Raw genomic sequence first — 20161 nt, forward strand, 5'->3', positions numbered from 1 at the left:
AATTACAAAGCAAGAATGGTAATGATCAATTCATCTAAAGATTGATTATGCCCAACCAAACATGCTAGCATGGCCAAGTTTTCATATTGGCCATCTTGCAAGTCTAGCAAACACATTCTTGAAGCTGAGATTTCTAAGCTTCTTTCTGCTTGACAATCAATCAGTTGTAGCGAGGAAGTACCTCTTTTTGGTAAACAAAATATTCAAACTCCTTGAACTTAGCTTTGAAGAGTTCACCAAGGCAAACCAGATGCATGGGCAGGTCTGGTCTAAGCCATCTGCGTTTCTGTTACTTGGTGAAATCCAAACACATCCAAATAAGCCGTTTTGTCTCCACAACTGCTTCTCATTCTAGAGAAGAGATCACTTCTCTCTGTTCAAAAGGGCATATCAAAGAAGCCTTTGCGGTACTCAAGTCTCAAATATGGTCAGACCCATCTATTTTCTCCAACTTCCTCCAAGCTTGCATACTAAGAAAATCACTTTCCATGGGGAAACAGGTCCATTCTTTGATAATCGCATCTGGGTGTTCGAACACGTTTGTTTCCAATCACCTCCTAAACATGTACTCCAAATTTAAAGACTTAAAAAGTGTTGCAACACTGTTTGATAATATGCTTAGGAGAAATAAGATGTCCTGTAATATAATGATTAATGGGTACGTACAAAGTGGTGATTTTGAGAGTGCCCGCAAAATATTTGACGAAATGCCCGATAGAAACGTCGCGACGTGGAATGCCATGGTGGCTGGTTTGATCCGGTTTGAATTTAATGAAGAGGGTCTTGGCCTCTTTTCAGAAATGTATGAGCTTGGATTTTCGCCTGATGAGTTCACTCTTGGTAGCATTCTTAGGGGATGTGCTGGTTTGAGATCTTTATATGGAGGGAGGCAGGTTCACGCTTACATATTGAAATGTGGGTTTGAGTTTGATTTGGTTGTTGGGAGCTCTTTGGCTCACATGTATATAAAGTCCGGTAGCTTGGAGGAAGGGGAAAAAGTGATTGACTCTATGCCAGCTCGAAATGTAGTTGCCTGGAATACACTTATAGCAGGAAAAGCACAAAATGGGTATTCAGAGGAAGTGTTGGATAACTATAATATCATGAAACTTGCGGGGTTTAGGCCAGACAAAATCACTTTTGTTAGTGCCATTAGTTCATGCTCAGAATTGGCAACACTAGGACAGGGTCAGCAGATTCATGCCGAGGCAATCAAAGCTGGGGCATGTTCAGTAGTTGATGTGATTAGCACATTAGTTAGCATGTACTCGAGATGTGGATGTTTGGAAGGCTCTGTGAAAGCTTTTGCGGAAAGCAAAGATGTGGATTCTGTGCTGTGGAGCTCTATGATTGCTGCTTATGGGTTTCATGGTCGAGGAGAAGAAGCAATCAAAGTTTTAGAAAGGATGGAGGATGAAGGAGTTGAGTTAAATGATGTTACTTTCTTAAGCTTGCTTTATGCTTGTAGTCATTGCGGGATGAAGAATAAAGGGATGGAGTTCTTTGACATGATGGTGGAGAAGTATGGATTCAAGCCTAAACTAGAGCACTATACGTGTATAGTTGATCTACTTGGACGCTCTGGCTGTTTAGAGGAAGCAGAGGCTATGATAAGGTCAATGCCTGTTAAAGCAGATGCTATCATATGGAAAACTTTGTTATCAGCGTGTAAGATACACAAGAATGCAGACATGGCGATTCAGGTTGCTGGAGAAGTTCTCAAGGTTGATCCACATGATTCAGCTTCTTATGTGCTACTCTCTAACATTCATGCTTCTGCGAAAAGGTGGAAGGATGTATCTGTGGTGAGGAAGACCATGAGGGACAACAACATTAAGAAGGAACCAGGTATAAGCTGGCTGGAAATTAAGAATCAAGTTCATCAGTTCTGTATGGGTGATAAAGCTCATCCAAAATCAATGGAAATTGATTTGTATCTGAAGGAACTAACTGCTGAGATGAAGTTGCGAGGTTACACGCCTGATACTGGATGTGTTTTGCATGATATGGATATTGAGGAGAAAGAGAACAACTTGACACATCACAGTGAGAAATTGGCGATTGTTTTTGCCTTAATGAACACTAGCGACAGTACACCGATAAGGGTGATGAAGAATTTGCGTGTATGTGAAGATTGTCACGTTGCCATTAAATACATATCTCAGATAAAAAACAGAGAAATTATTGTACGTGACACTAGCAGATTTCATCACTTCAAAAATGGGAGTTGTTCTTGTGGAGATTACTGGTAAGGAGAGGTATGCCACACTCTTACAGACTACAGTCAATGGGATTTTTTTGTGATTATTATTTAATATGATTATCATATTGAAATTTTTTATTCAGTTTCTGTACTGAGATCGCACATTCTTGAAAGAAGAGGGAACTATTTTATCTGTAGCTAAAGAGAAACTTGAGACCATTAGTTGCCTGAACTGTTTTGCTCTGAGATTGTTCCTTATTTTAGAATACAGAAGCAAGTTGGTGTACGTCAATCCATTTGGTAAAAAAGAGTTCTTTACCAAAACTGTGTAGGCTAATAACGAAGATTTTCAGATTCTCAATTTTTTTTGCCTATAAATGATTGTCTCGTACCAATATTTGTGAAATGAGTTGAGTTGTTGTAAGAATATGTTACTTATTCATATATATACACACACTTAAATCACCAAAAACTAGCTGTCAAATTGTTGCAGGAGCATAATTTTTAAGTGTGGTCGTTTTTTCTTATTTGTTGTCGTTTTCTTTTTGATTGGTTATAGTTGGTTGTCTGCGTGACCATCTGTTTTGGTTCCAGGTAATTCATTCACCATTTTCCACTTTAATCCCTCTTTTAATTATTCGATTGAATTCTATTGGTTTGGGGAAACCATTTTTTGATTTTCCTGAACAGTTAACCTCAATCATAAATTTACCTTGGCCAATGACAGCAATAAATGACTTATAAAGGTATGAAAATAATTCTGGAAAAGCTTTTTTATGTCTTTAGTATCTTAATCATCGAGAGATATAAATGTATAAATATATTTATTTATCTTTTCTATATATAAAAAAAATTGGGTAGATAACATAAAATTTTTTTTTAACAATTTTTTTTTAATTTTAATAGAATATTTTAAATATTTAATGGAATATATTTTTAAAATTAACTTAAAAATAAATATTTATTAATTATATTAATATAAATTAAAATATTATTATTATAATAATATACAATACAAAATTAAGACTAAAACTAGATATTTAATAACTATATTAATATAAATTTAAATATTATAAAATATAATTATTATAACTATAATATATAATACATAATCTTAATTTTTATTAAATTTTTTATTATTTATATTTATAAAGAAAACATATTTTTTTTTATTACTTAATGTAATTTAACTAATGATGTATTCAAATTAAATAACAACAAATATTATAAATACATTATATATATGTGTGTTCCCAAGGGCGGAGGGAGGTGGGGGCATGTGGGGGCAAGTGCCCTCACTCAACTTTTACAATTTTTTTAAAATAGAATTTGAACCCATTTTGAAATATACACATAAATTATAGTGGGGTCAAATAAATAATTTTATCTACTTTGCATATAAGTTAAAAAAAATATTATATATATGTACAATACATATATATAAATATTTTAATTTTTAGTATATAAACAAAAACTTTGATCAATCAATATTATTATATGTTAGTATAAAGTTGAATTATGAGACACTTCAAAATAATAAAAAAAAAAATCACCTAATTTTGTTGTTTCTTTTTATTTTAAATATTTTGTTGCACTCATGTATAAAAAAAACAAACACGTGTGTTAACATAAATGTTTGAAACTTGTTTTCGGTACCTTAAATTATTCATAATTTCTAAAAATATTGTGTAATGTATATTATAACTACAATATATACAATCATATAAAAATAATTAAGATTCTAAATATCTATATACTAAAAGCACAAATAGTACACCAATAGTCTCTTTTATAGGAGAATTTCTCAATATTTTTTATAACATCAAATTTTTTTTTTAGCCCCCACTGAACTTTGTGGCTGGCTCTGCCACTGTGTGTTGCGTGTACAAATAGTATAACTGTGTAACTACATAAAAAATTAGAATAATATTTATCTTCTATCAAGAATAAACAAGTTTTTTTTCTAATCATAAATGTAAGATTTGAATAATATCATAAATAATGTTTTATACATCAAATAGTGTAGCTTATGATTTAAAATTTTATCATAATTTTTTTTTAAAACAGTTTAATTTTTCTTTTAATATGTTTTTTTTAAGAAATATTCTTTTAATATATTTATGTCATTTTTTATATATATATATATAATATTTTTTATTTATTAAAAATATATATGACAATCCTAAGAACTTAATAAATTATATTTAATAATTTTTTTAAAATAAAACTAAGCAAATATGCATTGCATCTAGTATCTCTATAAAGTTTATAGATGATTGAAATTTTTAGTTTTTGCAATTTTTTTTGTTAACTTTAACGGAATATTCTAAATATTCAACTGAATATACTTTTTTTAAAAATTAAAAAAAAAATATTTACTAATTATATTAATATAAATTCAAATATTATAAAATATCATTATTATTATAACTAGATATTTATTAAATATATTAATATAAATTCAAATATTATTAAATATAATCGTATTATTTAAAAAAAAAATCATAAACAATATTTTGGTTTAATTTTTCTTTTAATATGTTTAAGTCATTCTTTTATATATAATATTATTTATTTACTTAAAACTTATATGACAACCATAAAATATTAATAAAAATAATTAATAAATTTTCTAAATATAAAACTAAGCAAACGTGCATTGCACGTTGTTTGCACCTAATATATATCTCTTACACATAAAAAGTGTGATAGATAACATAAATTCTTGGCTTTAATTATTTTTTTTTGGTTATCTTTAACGGAATATTACAAATATTTAATGAAATATACATTTAAAGTTATTAAAAATAAGTATTTATTAATTATATTAATGTAAATTTAAATATTATAAAATATTATTATTATATAATATTTAATACAAGACTAGATATTTAATATTACAAATAGTTTACGGAATATAAAAGTAATGAAAAATATATATTTATTAATATTTAATAATTATATTAATATAAATTCAAATATTATAAAATATCATTATTATAATAATATATAATATCTAATCTTAATTTTTATTATTTATATTTATAAATAAAACACATTTTTTATTACTTAATGTAATTTAACTAAATATATATTCATATTAAATAACAACAAACATTATAAATATATTATATATATGTGTCGTATGTGTACAAATATTATGACTGTGTAACTACGTAAAAAACTAGAATAACATTTATCTTCTATAAAAAAAATAAACAAGCTTCTTCTTCAATTATAAATATGTGACCTGAATTAATAATATCATGAATGTTTTATACATTAAATAGTGTAGTTTACGATCTAAGATGTTACCATATATTTGTTTTTTTTTTTTAAATACCATAAACAATATTTAGGTTTAATTGTTCTTTTAATATGTTTATGTCATTTTTTTATATATAATTGTTGATCCCAAAAGAGGGTATTTTAATATTTAAACTTGCAAGTGCATGAATCGTTTCGGAATATAATGTTCATGTAAGTACGAGGTCGAACCCATGGGAGTTGACTAACATCAAAAGAAACTATTTTAAACAAAGCAAGAATATTCTAACCTAGTTCCATATATTTGATGAGATTTTGTTTTAGAAAAATAAAAGACAAGTAATAAAAAGATTTAAGATTAAATAGAAAAATAGTTTTCAAATGAGATAAGTAAAATAAGATTATTAAGATATTAAAATCCACAAAATGCAAGTTCAATAGTATTTGTAAGTATATTGATTCCCAAGTTTAAATATAGTTGAAATAAATCACACTATATTTTTTTCAAAATACATTTTCTATTCAAGCACAAGTTACTTTAAAAAAATGTAGGATTTTTCTTCACTTATATAAGATATAATTTCTAAGCATTAGTTGTGTTACAACCTAATGAAACTACAAAAAATCAAAGAGATTATGTTTAGGCAAAATATGATACTCATGCTCTAAGAATTAGATGTGAACAATTTAATTAAAAACATTTAATCAAAGAATATCATATTTTTGCATAATGAAGAACTAAGTGTAATATGCTTTAACAATCAACACTAGATGAAAAATGCATATCTTTGATAGAAAAATCCATAACCAATGTTGTACAAATGGGAAATCAACATACAACAAAAAATACTATCTAGTTATATTTTGCTTCATCATCATCTTAATAATCTTTGAAAAAGATTAGAAGCTCATAACTAGATAAAAATTACAAAATAACATACTTGACATGCTCTTCAAAAGATGAAAATGGTAGAGAAAATAATGAAAAGAAGAGAGAAAAATATGAAGTGTGGAAGAGGTTGAAAAGATGAAGAAGAGCTCCCCAAATGGTCTTACAAGACTCTATTTATAGGCAAAATATGGAGATTAAATTAATCAAATTAAAATAAATAAATTGATTAATTTAATTGTGTTGGGAAGTGGTAGGATAAATAGAGTAAGTGTAAGAGTATTGGAAAGATGAAATGTTTGGTTGGGTAAAAGATTAGTGAAAAGCTAGGGTAAAAAAAATAAATTAAGAATGTTTATTTAGGTAAGAAAAATAGGGAAGAGTGAATTGATATTTGAGTGAAAGGAAAAAATATTGGGAAGAAAAATGTGACTTTTTGGTCTTTTTGGTGGTTGTTTGGTGCTGAAGGAGTGCTGGGCCGAATGGGCCTGGTGTGCTTTGGTGGAATTGGGCCTTATGCGTGATGGGGAGCTGCTTTGTGTTGAAGAGGTTCGGTTGGAGAGAATTGCTGAAGGCTGAGTTAATGATATATGCTGAGGTGGTTTGGGTGTGGGAGAGAATGGAGGCTTTGGTGACTGGCGTTGGAGACAGGTGGCGGCATTGGGTGTCTTCGTGGTGTGCCAGGCGGAGAGCTGGAAGCAGGGAATGGCTGGGAGTCTTCATTGCTGGGCCGAAATGGTACTGTAGCAGGCGGACAAGGAAGTCTTGGAATGGGCCCGTTCTTTTCAGAAATGCCACTTTCTTTCTTTTGAACTTTCTATCATTTATTCCACTTCAAGCACAAAAAAGATATAACATAATTCCTACACCATAAAAAATTAAATTAAATAACAATTAAATATTTTCAATTATAAATAAATCATATTAATTATTTGAAAATACTTAATTAAAACTTAATTTAATTTATCAATAAAGATCAACAAAATTGCACTTTTATTTTACTTCTAACTAAACTATATTAATTACACATAATTTAAACTACAACATATTATAATAAAATATCTATAAAAATGTATAAAAATCTAGAAAATTACAATAAGACTAATAAATGTAAAATTACTTAAAAACTTAATAAATCAATTAAGAACTCAAGTATTAAGCAACAATTAACACATAAAATATAGTAAAATAACTCTATTTTGTATCAATAATGTTATTATTTATCTAAAATTTATATGTAAAATTTAATAAATTTTTTAAATAAAACTTAGCAATTACTCATTGTTTTCCCATAGTATATATCTCTTCTATATAAAAAGTGTATAGATAACGGAAATTGTTGATTTTAACGGTTTTTTATTTTATCCGTTAACTATAACCGAATATTCTTATATTTAACGGTAGATTGTAAACCTGACTTAAAATTAAACAAATAAATAATTAAACAAATTAAAATAAGATATTTTTGATATATTTACAATAGTAATTATTTAAAAATAATAAATTCATATATTTTATAACTTAAATAAAATTTAATTAAACTTAAACTTTAAGATATTTTATGATAATTTAAATAATTAAATCATATTTATTTAAAAATAATAAAGGCATACATATCATTTTTTATCTTATAAATTTGTGTGATAGTTTGTTTTTATCAAGTGATTGAAGCTCTTTTCTTCATCAAATTCATCAAAGGACATTGTGAGATACATTATAAACTAAAAATAATTGATGCATGTATACTACTATCTACACTATGACTTTTTCTATTCTTATTTTATTTCTATTATTAATTTCTTTTTAAATATTATTATATTTTATATACATGTCATATAGTCATGTAAATATGTATATATCTATGTCACCGTTGTGTTTAAATGTTATATATGTAGAGATTATTGATATACATATTTATATATACTTTAGAACTATAATTTATTCTATTATATTTATATATATTAAAACAGTGAAACCGTTTTTATTAAAATTATAGACAATGTTTATGTTGGAGTTTTATGCCCTAATTAAAACCAAAATTCTTTGAAATCTCATTTTATTATCAATAAAAGAATAAAAATCATTTTTTGACTTGGTCAATCACTTTGCTCACATGTTTTATTTTCATGATTATTTGTTTGATATAAACTTCTATTAAATCCCAAGCATATAGCTAATCTTATTTATAGTGACGTAATCACAATGGAATATAAATATGATTATATGTTCAAAATAAGTTAGTCCTAAGATTAGTCAGTGCACAGGATTTACATTGAATTGCAAATTTACGATATGATCTACTTACACATCACAGTGTTATGTTCTTTCCACACATTAGCAAAGTAGATAAGATCGGATGTATTTGTTACATCGGACAGGACCGATATTGACAGTTGATAAGATAAGTAAACATACTGTTATTATCTATTCTATTCATACCATAGGTCAATTAAATCTCAATTCTGAGTGGCTAGTATTCTAACTGATTGTATTATTTGAGTTATTTGACTTGTTCGTTACCAGCTTACCCTACAGACTAGCCCATACTTACATATTGGGAACTCGGTAGTATAATTGAGTGGGAGTGTTAATCATAGATATGAACATCTATAACTTCTGATGAAGAAGTGAAACGATGGTTTCCTTTTAGTTTGGTTCAAGGTGTTAAATGATAGAGATCTCATTTCAGTAATTAAATTAGTTTACTGAAATATCATTTACAAGGAACTAAGTGTTTTAAGGATAAAACACAATGAGGGGTAAAACGATATTTTAGTCCTATCTCATTGTAGACCGTCTATAGAGGATTGAGTGACAATTATGGTTGTAACAATGGATAATTAATAACGTATCTATATTTGTTATAGTGCGTTCTATGAATTCAATAGTGCAATTTCGAGTCTATAATGGAGTCACGAGGAATTAATAAGTTAGTAAATTTATTTGTTAGATTTATGATAACTTATTGAAGCTTGATTTCATAGGCCCATGGTCCCCATTGTACCTTGGATAAAATCATCTAGATAGTCTCAACTAATTGATTTAATTATTAATTAGAATTATCAAAGTTGACTAGGTCAATTTTGGATAGTTTCGCAGAGTTATGTAATTTTGAGAAGAAAAGAGAAATTATGGCAGATTTATTAATTAAGATAAATTGGTATCTAAATTAATAAATAAGTTTAAATCAAGGTTCAAATTATAAATAATTAATTAAATCAATAGAAAATAATACAGGCCTTGATTTTAAGTCCAATGGGCTTATAATCAAATGAGAAATTTCACGGGCCTAAAGCCCATGATAATTTCGACCTAGAGCTTCTAATTGGCTATTATTTTATTGATTTTTTAATAAAATTAAATGACATAATTGAGTTTATGAAAGGAGTGCTTAGAGAGAAGTCATAAGTTAAGATTTCTGAGACGACAGACACTGGTTTTCTGATAGCTTTAGATTCTCTATAAACACAAGTCATTTTCTAAGCCTCTTTGTTATTTTCTCTTCTTCTCTCTATATCTATCTGTTGACGCGGTTCTTCGCCAACAGGTAATTAAGAGAAGAAAAGAAAGGGATTAGTGCTAAATGTAGAACCGTAACAGATATATGATCTTAGAGAATGAAAGAGGTGACTCGAGACACGTTTTTTAAGTGGTTCAAATGTTAAAATCCTTCTACTCCACTAGTCAGTATTATTGCTCTATACTGGATATTTGATTACAGGGCCTTTTTTTTACAATAGAGAATCCAACCCTTATTAAGTCCCAGGGTCTCCATATTTATAAGGAGAAGGCACTTGGGAGTTGGTAAGAAGGTCATTGTTGCGAAATTTATAGCTATGCAAGTGCACACAGTCGCAATTTGTAATAAAAATGGTAAAAACCGAGTATCGTCCTCAAGGACTGATTTATCAATTACCAATCAATTAATCCTTTAATTCTATTTGATAAAACAATTATCAGAGATTTTAAACTAAGAAAAATACTAACAAAGCGCAAAGAAGAATTAAACAAATTAACAAAGAAAATACAATTAGGACAATTATGATCCTCTATTTTTCCACCCTGTTATTTCCTAATGCAAGCATCTATATCCCCTTCTCCCTATTCAAGAATAAGTTGCAACAATAATTCATAATCTGGTCAAGACTTATGAAATTCAATCTAAATGACAACTTCCTATATTTCTATGGTAAGTTGAATCATGTAGAGGGCATTAGCCACGCAACTCAGAAAATAAGCAAATAACCTAGATACTTTCGTTCTAAATTAAATTTGCATCCAAACAATCAAAGCATATCAAATTTCACTTTTCAGATTTTAATTTGATTCATAAATTAGCAATTAGAGGTGATCAATCAATAATCGCACAATTAACATAGACTGCAAGGAATTGAAAGAGATGAAGAAGAATATCAACTTTGCATTAAACCATAACAAGGGTTTCCAAAAGATTCACATAAAAGCCCTAAAAGAGAATTTAGCCTATGATCTTCATTCTAGCAATAAGATAATTCAATTACAAACATGAAAATTGACAGAAAAAGATGATGAAAACTCAGGGACGAATCCTCCAATATGGTGTTCTTACTCCAGCCGTCGTCGTCTCCTTAGCCCTCTTTCAGTCGCATATATGATTCCAAAAAAAACCTACCAAAGTTCCCCTCTCGAAAAGACTGAATTGCCCATCAAAAATAACCAATTAGGCCAGAAATCGCGACCCCAGCGCTATAGCGCTAACATCGTAGCGCTGTAGCGCTAAACTCAGAAACAAAACAGGGAAAAAACTAGGCACCAGCGCTGTAGCGCTCTTTTGGTAGCGCTATAGCGCTAAAGTCAGGAACTATCTTCCTGAAAACTGCTTCCCAGCGCTGTAGCGCTGATGTTGTAGCGCTGTAGCGCTTAAGTCAGTGCTGAAGCTCGTCAAGAATTCTTCCTAGCGCTACGGCGCTCCCAAGGTAGCGATGTAGCGCTACTTACAGAAACACCCAAAAGTCACTAATCCGTCTCGATTTCATTCCATTTTCGCTCCTTTTCAATATTTGCAACACTTAACATCAATTACCCTGAAACAAGAACAAACGAGCATAAATCCGAAATAAAACAATCCTAACTAAAGAAAAATAACCTAAAAACTAGAACCATAAACGAGCCTAAAACTCGTTTATCAAACTCCCCCAAACTAAATCTTTACTCGCCCTCGAGTAAATCCTAACTTAAACTAACAAAACGAAACAAACACAAAACGAACACATTAAACCATCATTACTATCTATACTACTTTGCCAAAACTCATGAACTCTCAATTGCAATAACAATAACCAGAATTTCAGCTCAATTGCCTTAAAGTCCGATTTGTAAAGTTCAATTAGGGAAATCACAAATATATCATGAAAATTACTGCAACAATTGGACTCTATCATATATGCTCAACTCCTTTCAGACAATTCCACAAACCAAATTTTCAATACGCTTTGCATCACTTGACCTTCTTCACTAATGTCAATAACATGTGTTTTGAAATCAAGAGGACTTTCACAGGTTATAGCTTGGCTTAGGCAGGGGTAGATAAAATTGTCATTTAAGCTCAGTCGTTACCATAAGCATAAAACCTTAAAACCAACCAATTTTTTTTTTTTACCACACCAAAAATCACCCTTTTATACAATTAGAGAGAGAGAGATGACAACACTTTTCATTATTTTCTTCTTTTCTTTTTCTAGACTTATCACTTCTTTTTTTTTTTTTTTTTTTCAAATCACACTCCCCCAAACTTATTATTTTCTATATATAAATATGATCAAGGAGTGTGACAAAGTGATATTATTATTATTATTTTTTTTTCAAAGACTTCTCTCTCTCTTTTTTTTCGTTTTTATACAATCATACTGTATTCCCATCATACCAACTTCTTACTATTTTTTTTTTCTTCTTCTTTCCCACAGATTATATGCTTATGATAACAAAAGGAAAGGAAAACAAAAATAAAGAAGTTAAGAAATTCAGGCTCAAAAAGTATGATCAAGAACAAAAAACAAAGTTTAAGGTTCAAAAAGGGTGACTAAGGATAATAATCAAGGTTGGCTTGAAAGGCACAATCGATCCAATAAAATTGCCTAAATCACTTTTCTAAACACATGTCATCAAGGATTTCGCCTCAAAGGCCAAACAATGCAAGTTCTATCAAATTCAAATTGTCATACCACCAACCCTAGTCCAACATATATAATAAACTCCAAAATGTTGCATTTTCAAAACATATTAAAAATTTCCCAAAAAACCTTTAAATTAAACGCTAAACCAATTGAACCAAGCACACAGTTGAATTCAATTTCCTTTTCATGAACAAAAACAAAGCAGCAACAGACACGAATGATGGTTTAATGATAACACTACAACTCAAAAACAAATAAAAACAGAAAAATAAAAACAGCATAAGCCCCCCCCAAACTAAAGATGCACATTGTCCCAAATGTGATAAAAAATAAAAACAGAGGAAGAGAACTTACCTGACCAGCCACATCAGTATGGCGGTGGTGGTGGATGGAACGAAGGGCCTTCGAAAGGCTGAGATTGCGGAGGTTCAGGTGCAGGAAAACCAGCAAAAGACGGTGGTGGAGGCGGAGGGTAAAACGGAGAGTACGGTGGATAAGGTGGAGGTGGAGCAAAATACGTGCGATCTGAATCATCTAGCGACCAGCGGTTCACCAAATTGTTTAGTTGAGCCACATGACTCACTTCATAATCATAACGCTGGCCTAAATATTGATTCACCATATGCTGCTGCTGAACCACATATTGATTCTGTTGGATTAGATAATCCAACTTCTCATTAACTTGCTGCAAGCTTGAATTGCTATCGCTACCCACTAAAGCTGGTTCATCGTCCTCCTCCACAGCAGCTTCCATACGACGCTTTCCTTTTTTTCTTGCTTGTGGCACATATAAAGAAGGCTCGGGATAGTCATTCATCAGATTAATGGATAATGGTTGCTGCAGCGAATGATAGATATCAGTAACGAACTCTGGGACACCAGCCTTACAGCATAACATTGTGATGACTGATCCATGGGCCAAACCACCAGTAGTGTGCCCTTTTTCAATGATATTGATGTTGGCCTTAATCCAAATACCCGGATTAACACTCATCCCCTGCATCAATGCGTACATTAATAAGGCTCGATCCTTAGTCATATCAGATACATGACTAACAGGCATGAATCGAGCACAAACAAGGAACGCCCAAAATCTCGCCTCCCTGTTAAGCTGGCATGATGCTATACTTTTAGGGAGGCTGCCAGATAAATTCCAAGGGGCGCCTTCAAAACACAGTTTATCAGCCACGGCCGCAAAATCTATAGAACCGCCCAAGAATTGGGCATATTCCTCCTCCTCTTGTTTGATCTGCGGGACCTTGAACACCTTATTAATCGCTTCAGCAGTGTAGGGCACACGTTTCCCTCGAACAAAGACTGTGTCATTGTGTTTATCTCGTAGGTTGGCATAAAACTCATACACCAACGACACATTAGCCTGAGCCAGCCTTGTTACAAAATCGCCCCATTTCCTATTCATGAGGTTCACCCGAACCCGTTCAAAGATCGGATGAGCAAACGGTTCAGACTGAAATTCTACTTCTCTCTCGGAGATCAAAGGTTTCCTGACAAATTTCTCATACCGCTCCTGAGCCTGGAAATTGATAAATCGAGTCTCATCATACTCATGCTCAGAACTTTCTTCCCTGGATTGAGACGCAGAAGCTTGCCCCTTCCCCTTGTTTCTACCCGCTCTTTGCTTGGGTGCCATTATCTTTATGATCACCAAACCACAAGACAAAATTTTTACAGCACCTCCCCTCTTTATGGATCTTTTTCCTCTTTACAAACAGTAGCAATATTCAACCTTTCAAGCAAATCAACTAGAATCCCCAAACCCAAACCACAGAAAGGATTTACCCTCTTCAATCAAACAAGGCCAGCCAATCCCAAATATCACAGCAACACAAATCGTAAGAGAGGAGGAAAGAAAAACACTTACCAAACCTTGGCAATAAATTCCCTTACACTTGAATGTGAATACCCCCTTCAGAATTTCCTCTTTTTGCAAGAATTTGGATCAATGAAATTCTAGGATTTCAAAATAGATTTGGGGCAAAATTGAAAGAGATTGGAATGGAAGGGAAGAAAAAAAAAAAAAAAAGAAAAAGAAAATAAGATGAAGAATGAAGGAAAAATGAAAGGTGTGTGGGGAAATTTCTGGGAAAAAGGCTGTAATGGCAAGGCTATGGAGGGATGGAGAGGATAGGAAGAAAGAAATAAAGATGAAGAAAAAGAAAGAAGAAGAAATGAGGGAAAAAAAAATCGCACCTTTCTGATTATTAAGTGGTTCACTGGGCCGAGCGCTATAGCGCTATAGGAGTAGCGCTATAGCGCTCATACGCGATTTGGGAGTGGGCCTCTGGAACCAGCGCTATAGCGCTGGTTTAACAGCGCTGTAGCGCTTGTTGAACCTCGAATCTCCTGTTCCTTTCTGAGAAGAGCGCTATAGCGCTGCAAGTGCAGCGCTATAGCGCTATAGCTCCTGAAATCACCACTTTTTTTATTTTTTATTTTTTTTATTTTATTTATTTATTATTATTATTTATTTATTTATTTATTTATTTTTTCACGATTTTCACGGTTCAAAAATACATAAAAAAAATAAAAATAAAAATAAAAACTAAATACAAAATCCCATCATTGTTCAAAACCAAATAAAATAAAATAAAATAAAATTCACAATTGAGAACTGCCTTCTCAAAGCGCTGTCTTTAACGTCATTTAGCCGGACGCTGGATCCCTCTTCAAAGAGGCTTCAGAAGAAGGACAGACTTTGCTTGATCGAAAGTACCACCCAAGTAAGGTTTCAATCTCTGGCCATTGACTTTAAATAAAGCACCTGAATTTCCCCGAACTTCTACAGAGCCATATGGAAAAGCTTGAACTACAGTGAAGGGCCCTGACCATCTTGACTTCAATTTGCCAGGAAACAGTCGAAGTCTTGAATTGAACAGAAGTACCTGCTGCCCTGGTTGGAACTCCCTTCTGATTAAGTTCTTGTCATGCCAAGCCTTTGTTCTTTCTTTATAAATCTTGGCATTCTCATAAGCCTCATTTCTGAACTCGTCAAGTTCATTCAGTTGCAACAGCCTTCGTTCACTAGCAGCATTCCAATCAAAATTCAACTTTTTCATAGCCCAGAATGCCTTGTGCTCCAATTCAACTGGTAGATGACATGCTTTACCAAACACCAACCTGTAAGGAGACATGCCTATCGGTGTTTTGAATGCAGTTCTGTATGCCCAAATCGCATCATCTAACTTTTTCGACCAATTCTTCCTCGAACTGTCAACGGTCTTCTCCAGGATGCTCTTGATTTCTCTATTTGAAACTTCAGCTTGCCCATTTGATTGAGGATGGTAAGGCAAAGCTTTTCGGTGATAAACTCCATAACGAGCCAACAATGCATCCAGTTGCTTATTCACAAAGTGTTTCCCTTCATCACTAATCAGAGCTCGGGGAGTACCAAATCTAGTAAAAATATGTTTCTGCAGAAAATTAAGGACAGTTTTTCCGTCATTGGATCTAGTTGCTGCAGCCTCCACCCATTTAGATACATAATCCACCGCCAATAGAATGTATTCATTGTTGTAAGATGGTGGAAAAGGCCCCATGAAATCGATGCCCCATACGTCAAACAGTTCTACCTCAAGAATCCCTTGTAGAGGCATTTCGTTTCTCCTCGAGATATTGCCCGTTCTCTGACATCTATCACAAGCCTTGACAAACACATTGGCATCCTTGAATAATGAAGGCCAATAGAAACCGCTTTGTAATACCTTAGCCGCCGTTCTTGATGCTCCAAAATGCCCTCCGCATTGTTGATTATGACAGTGATTAAGAATGGATTGCATCTCTTCTTCAGGAACGCACCTTCTGATAATCTGATCAACACAGTGCCTATAGAGAATAGGTTCCTCCCAATAGTAGTGTTTCACCTCAGAAAAGAATTTCTTTAATTGCTGCCTTGACATTTCAGAAGGCACAATCTTGGCAACTAAGAAGTTCACTATATCTGCAAACCAAGGGACAGCTAAGGTTTCACTTACCCCAAACAACTGCTCGTCAGGAAAATGATCATTGATTTGCACTGCTTTCTTATTTTCAGTCTCCTCCGCCTCAAGTCTAGAGAGATGATCAGCTACCACATTCTCGCTGCCCTTTTTGTCACGAATCTCCATGTCAAATTCTTGAAGCAACAGAATCCATCTAATCAGGCGGGGCTTGGCATCTTTCTTTGACATCAAATATTTAATGGCAGAGTGATCAGTGTAGACAATCACCTTGTTGCCAATCAGATATGGTCTAAATTTGTCGCAAGCAAACACAATAGCTAGCAACTCTTTTTCTGTGGTGGCATAATTAAGCTGAGCATCATTTAGAGTCCGACTAGCATAGTAAATAGACCTGAATACCTTGTCAATCCGTTGTCCCAGAACTGCCCCCACTGCGTAATCACTGGCATCACACATCAACTCAAAAGGCAATTCCCATTTCGGAGCTATCACAATTGGAGCAGAAATAAGCTTTTCTTTCAAGAAATTGAACGCCCTCAAACATTCGTCATTAAAATCAAAGACAACTCCATTCATAAGCAGATTCGAAAGAGGCTTAGACACCTTTGAGAAATCCTTGATGAATCTTCGATAGAACCCAGCGTGACCAAGAAAACTTCTAACTCCTTTTACTGAAACTGGTGGAGGCAGCCTTTCAATGGTAGAAATTTTCGCTCTATCTACCTCAATTCCCTCACTTGAAATTTTATGGCCAAGGACAATCCCCTCTTTCACCATAAAATGGCATTTCTCCCAATTCAACACCAGATTAGCCATCTCACAACGACGCAGCACGTTCTTTAAATTACCCAAACAGAGGTCGAATGATGAGCCAAAAACAGAGAAGTCATCCATGAAAATCTCAATACACCGGTCTACCATGTCTGAAAATATGGCCATCATGCACCGTTGAAATGTTGCAGGGGCATTGCATAGTCCAAATGGCATTCTCCTGAAAGCAAATGTGCCATAAGGACATGTGAAGGTTGTTTTCTCTTGATCCTCTGGTGCAATAGCGATCTGATGATACCCAGAATACCCATCCAAGAAACAGTAGTAGCTGTGGCCTGCCAATCTGTCAAGCATCTGATCAAGAAAAGGCAAAGGAAAATGATCCTTCCTTGTTGCCTTATTGAGCTTGCGGTAGTCTATACAAATCCGCCACCCCGTTACAGTCCTTGTTGGAATGAGTTCATTGTTCTCATTTTTCACCACGGTCATTCCACCCTTCTTAGGTACCACTTGCACAGGGCTCACCCATGCACTATCAGAAATTGGGTAGATCACCCCAACATCCAACCATTTAAGAATCTGATCCAATACTACATCCTTCATGGCTGGATTGAGTCTTCTCTGGGCCTCTATGGATGGCTTGCTATTCTCCTCCAATAAAATTTTATGCATCACTGTCGCTGGGCTTATTCCTCTAATATCTGCCAATGTCCACCCAATGGCCAATTTATGCTCCCTTAGAACCCTCAACAGTTTCTCCAATTCTACCTTTGAAAGGTCAGCTGACACAATGACCGGTAAGGTTTCATTCTCTCCCAAATAAGCATATTGCAAGTGATCTGGGAGAACCTTTAATTCCAACGGTGGTGGCTGCTGAATGGAGGTTAGCGGTTTTTCAGTCGCATCCGCTAATTCTTGGAACTTTTTCCAATATGGTAAGAAAGAATTTATCCAGTTGACACATTCTCTGATCTCAGCGTCCTCATCATCATCGCCTTCATCACCCAATAATACTGCCTCTAAGGCATCACTGCTCATCCTTCTCTTGGAGACTGCCTTTTCTATCACATCCACACTAAAGCAACTGTCACTAGCCATCGGATACTTCATAGACTTGAAGACATTAAAGACCACCTCATCTCCTTGAACTCTAAGCTTAAGCTCTCCTTTTTGAACATCAATAAGAGCTTGGCCTGTGGCTAGAAATGGCCTACCAAGAATAATAGGGACATCTGTGTCCTCCTCCATGTCCAGAACAATAAAGTCAGCGGGAAATATGAACTTATCCACTTTCACAAGAACATCCTCAATAATACCTCGTGGATGTGTTAACGATCGGTCTGCGAGCTGTAAAGTGACAGTTGTTGGTTTTGCCTCCCCCAAACCAAGTCTTTTAAACACAGATAAGGGCATCAAATTGATACTTGCCCCCAGATCACATAAGGCGTGCTTACATTCAAACTCGCCAATGGTGCAAGGTATGGTGAAACTCCCCGGATCTCTCAGCTTTTGGGGTAACTTCCGTTGTAAAATAGCGCTGCACTCTTCAGTGAGTGCTACAGTCTCATAGTCCTCCATTCTCCTTTTCTTTGACAGAATCTCCTTCATGAACTTAACATAACTGGGCATCTGCTCCAAGGCCTCCGCAAAAGGAATGTTTATGTGCAGCTTTTTAAACACCTCAAGAAACTTAGAAAACTGTTTATCAAGGGTCGTCTTTCTAAGCCTCTGAGGGTATGGAACTCTAACTGGCTGCTCAATGACAACTGGGGGACTCTGATCTGACTTCTGATGGTCTTCAGAAACCCTTTCTGAATCAGACTGTGCACCCATCTCTTTTTTCTGAACTACTGCCTGTGGAGGTCTAGGCTGCTCTGTTTGCTTTCCACTCCTCAGAGTAATTGCCTGAACTTGCTCCTTGGGGTTTACTTCAGTATTACTAGGCAAGTTTCCCTGAGGTCTGTTATTGAGCATATTGGCCAACTGCCCAACCTGTGTCTCAAGGTTTCTAATGGAGGATCTGGTCTCAGTCATGAATTGAGTTTGTGTATTAGTAAGAGTCAACAGGGCAGCTTGCAATTCATTAGGTCTCTCAGGTTGAGGCATTGGTTGTTGAGGCCTAGGCTGCAGTGATGACGAAGCTTGATTCATAGGTGGCTGAGACATGTTATTCTGAAACTGGCCCTGAAACGGAGGTTGTTGGCCTTGATTATTTTTCCACGAAAAATTTGGATGATTTTGCCACCCTGGATTGTAGTTGTTGGAGAATGGGTTATTGAGTGGCCTCTGAAAATTTCCCACCGCTTGAACTTGGGCGTGATCCATTGGGGTGTTATTATTACAGATAGGGCACTGATCGAAAGAATGAGCACCACCACATATTTCACACCTCACTGCCATCTGAACCGCATTAGCAGACATACTACTCTGTTGCAACTGCTTGGTCAAAGAGGCTACTTGCGCTGTTAAAGCAGTAATCGCATCTAGCTCATGCACTCCAGCTACCTTTCTAACTCCTGATGATCTTTCCTCTGACCACTGATGGTTGTTTGTAGCCATGTCCTCCAGCAGCTCATAAGCACCAGCTGCACTCTTGCTCATAAAAGTACCACCTGCTGCAGCATCTATAATAGTTCTGGTTGTTGGACATAAACCATTGTAGAAATTCTGTACTAGCATCCACTGTTCAATGCCATGATGAGGACATCTTCTCAGGAGTTCCTTAAACCGTTCCCAAGCTTCATACAGTGACTCCCCGTCATTCTGGCAAAAGTTATTTATCTCTCCCCTCAGTTTAGCAGCCTTTGACGGAGGGAAAAATTTGGATAAAAATTTCTGAGCCAGATCTTGCCAAGTGACAATGGAGTTTGGCTGCAGAGAATTCAGCCAACTCTTAGCTCTGTCCCTTAGAGAAAATGGG

At 34.0% G+C, this 20161-nt stretch overlaps 1 protein-coding gene and 1 non-coding gene across 2 annotated transcripts; both read left to right on the forward strand.

Annotated features, from left to right (window-relative positions):
- Positions 1-2764, forward strand: LOC133817346 (pentatricopeptide repeat-containing protein At2g41080). The gene has a single exon (XM_062249841.1). It carries the CDS (start codon positions 255-257, stop codon positions 2250-2252), a length of 1998 nt encoding a protein of 665 aa, XP_062105825.1. The 5' UTR covers positions 1-254; the 3' UTR covers positions 2253-2764.
- A 17166-nt stretch (positions 2765-19930) lies between these two features.
- On the forward strand, positions 19931-20037 carry LOC133820562 (small nucleolar RNA R71). Its single transcript, XR_009886967.1, has one exon. It is a non-coding gene; the product is annotated as a small nucleolar RNA R71 (small nucleolar RNA).
- The last annotated feature ends 124 nt before the right edge of the window (positions 20038-20161 follow it).

Source organism: Humulus lupulus, chromosome 2, assembly GCF_963169125.1.
Source record: "Humulus lupulus chromosome 2, drHumLupu1.1, whole genome shotgun sequence".
Classification (NCBI taxonomy): domain Eukaryota; kingdom Viridiplantae; phylum Streptophyta; class Magnoliopsida; order Rosales; family Cannabaceae; genus Humulus; species Humulus lupulus.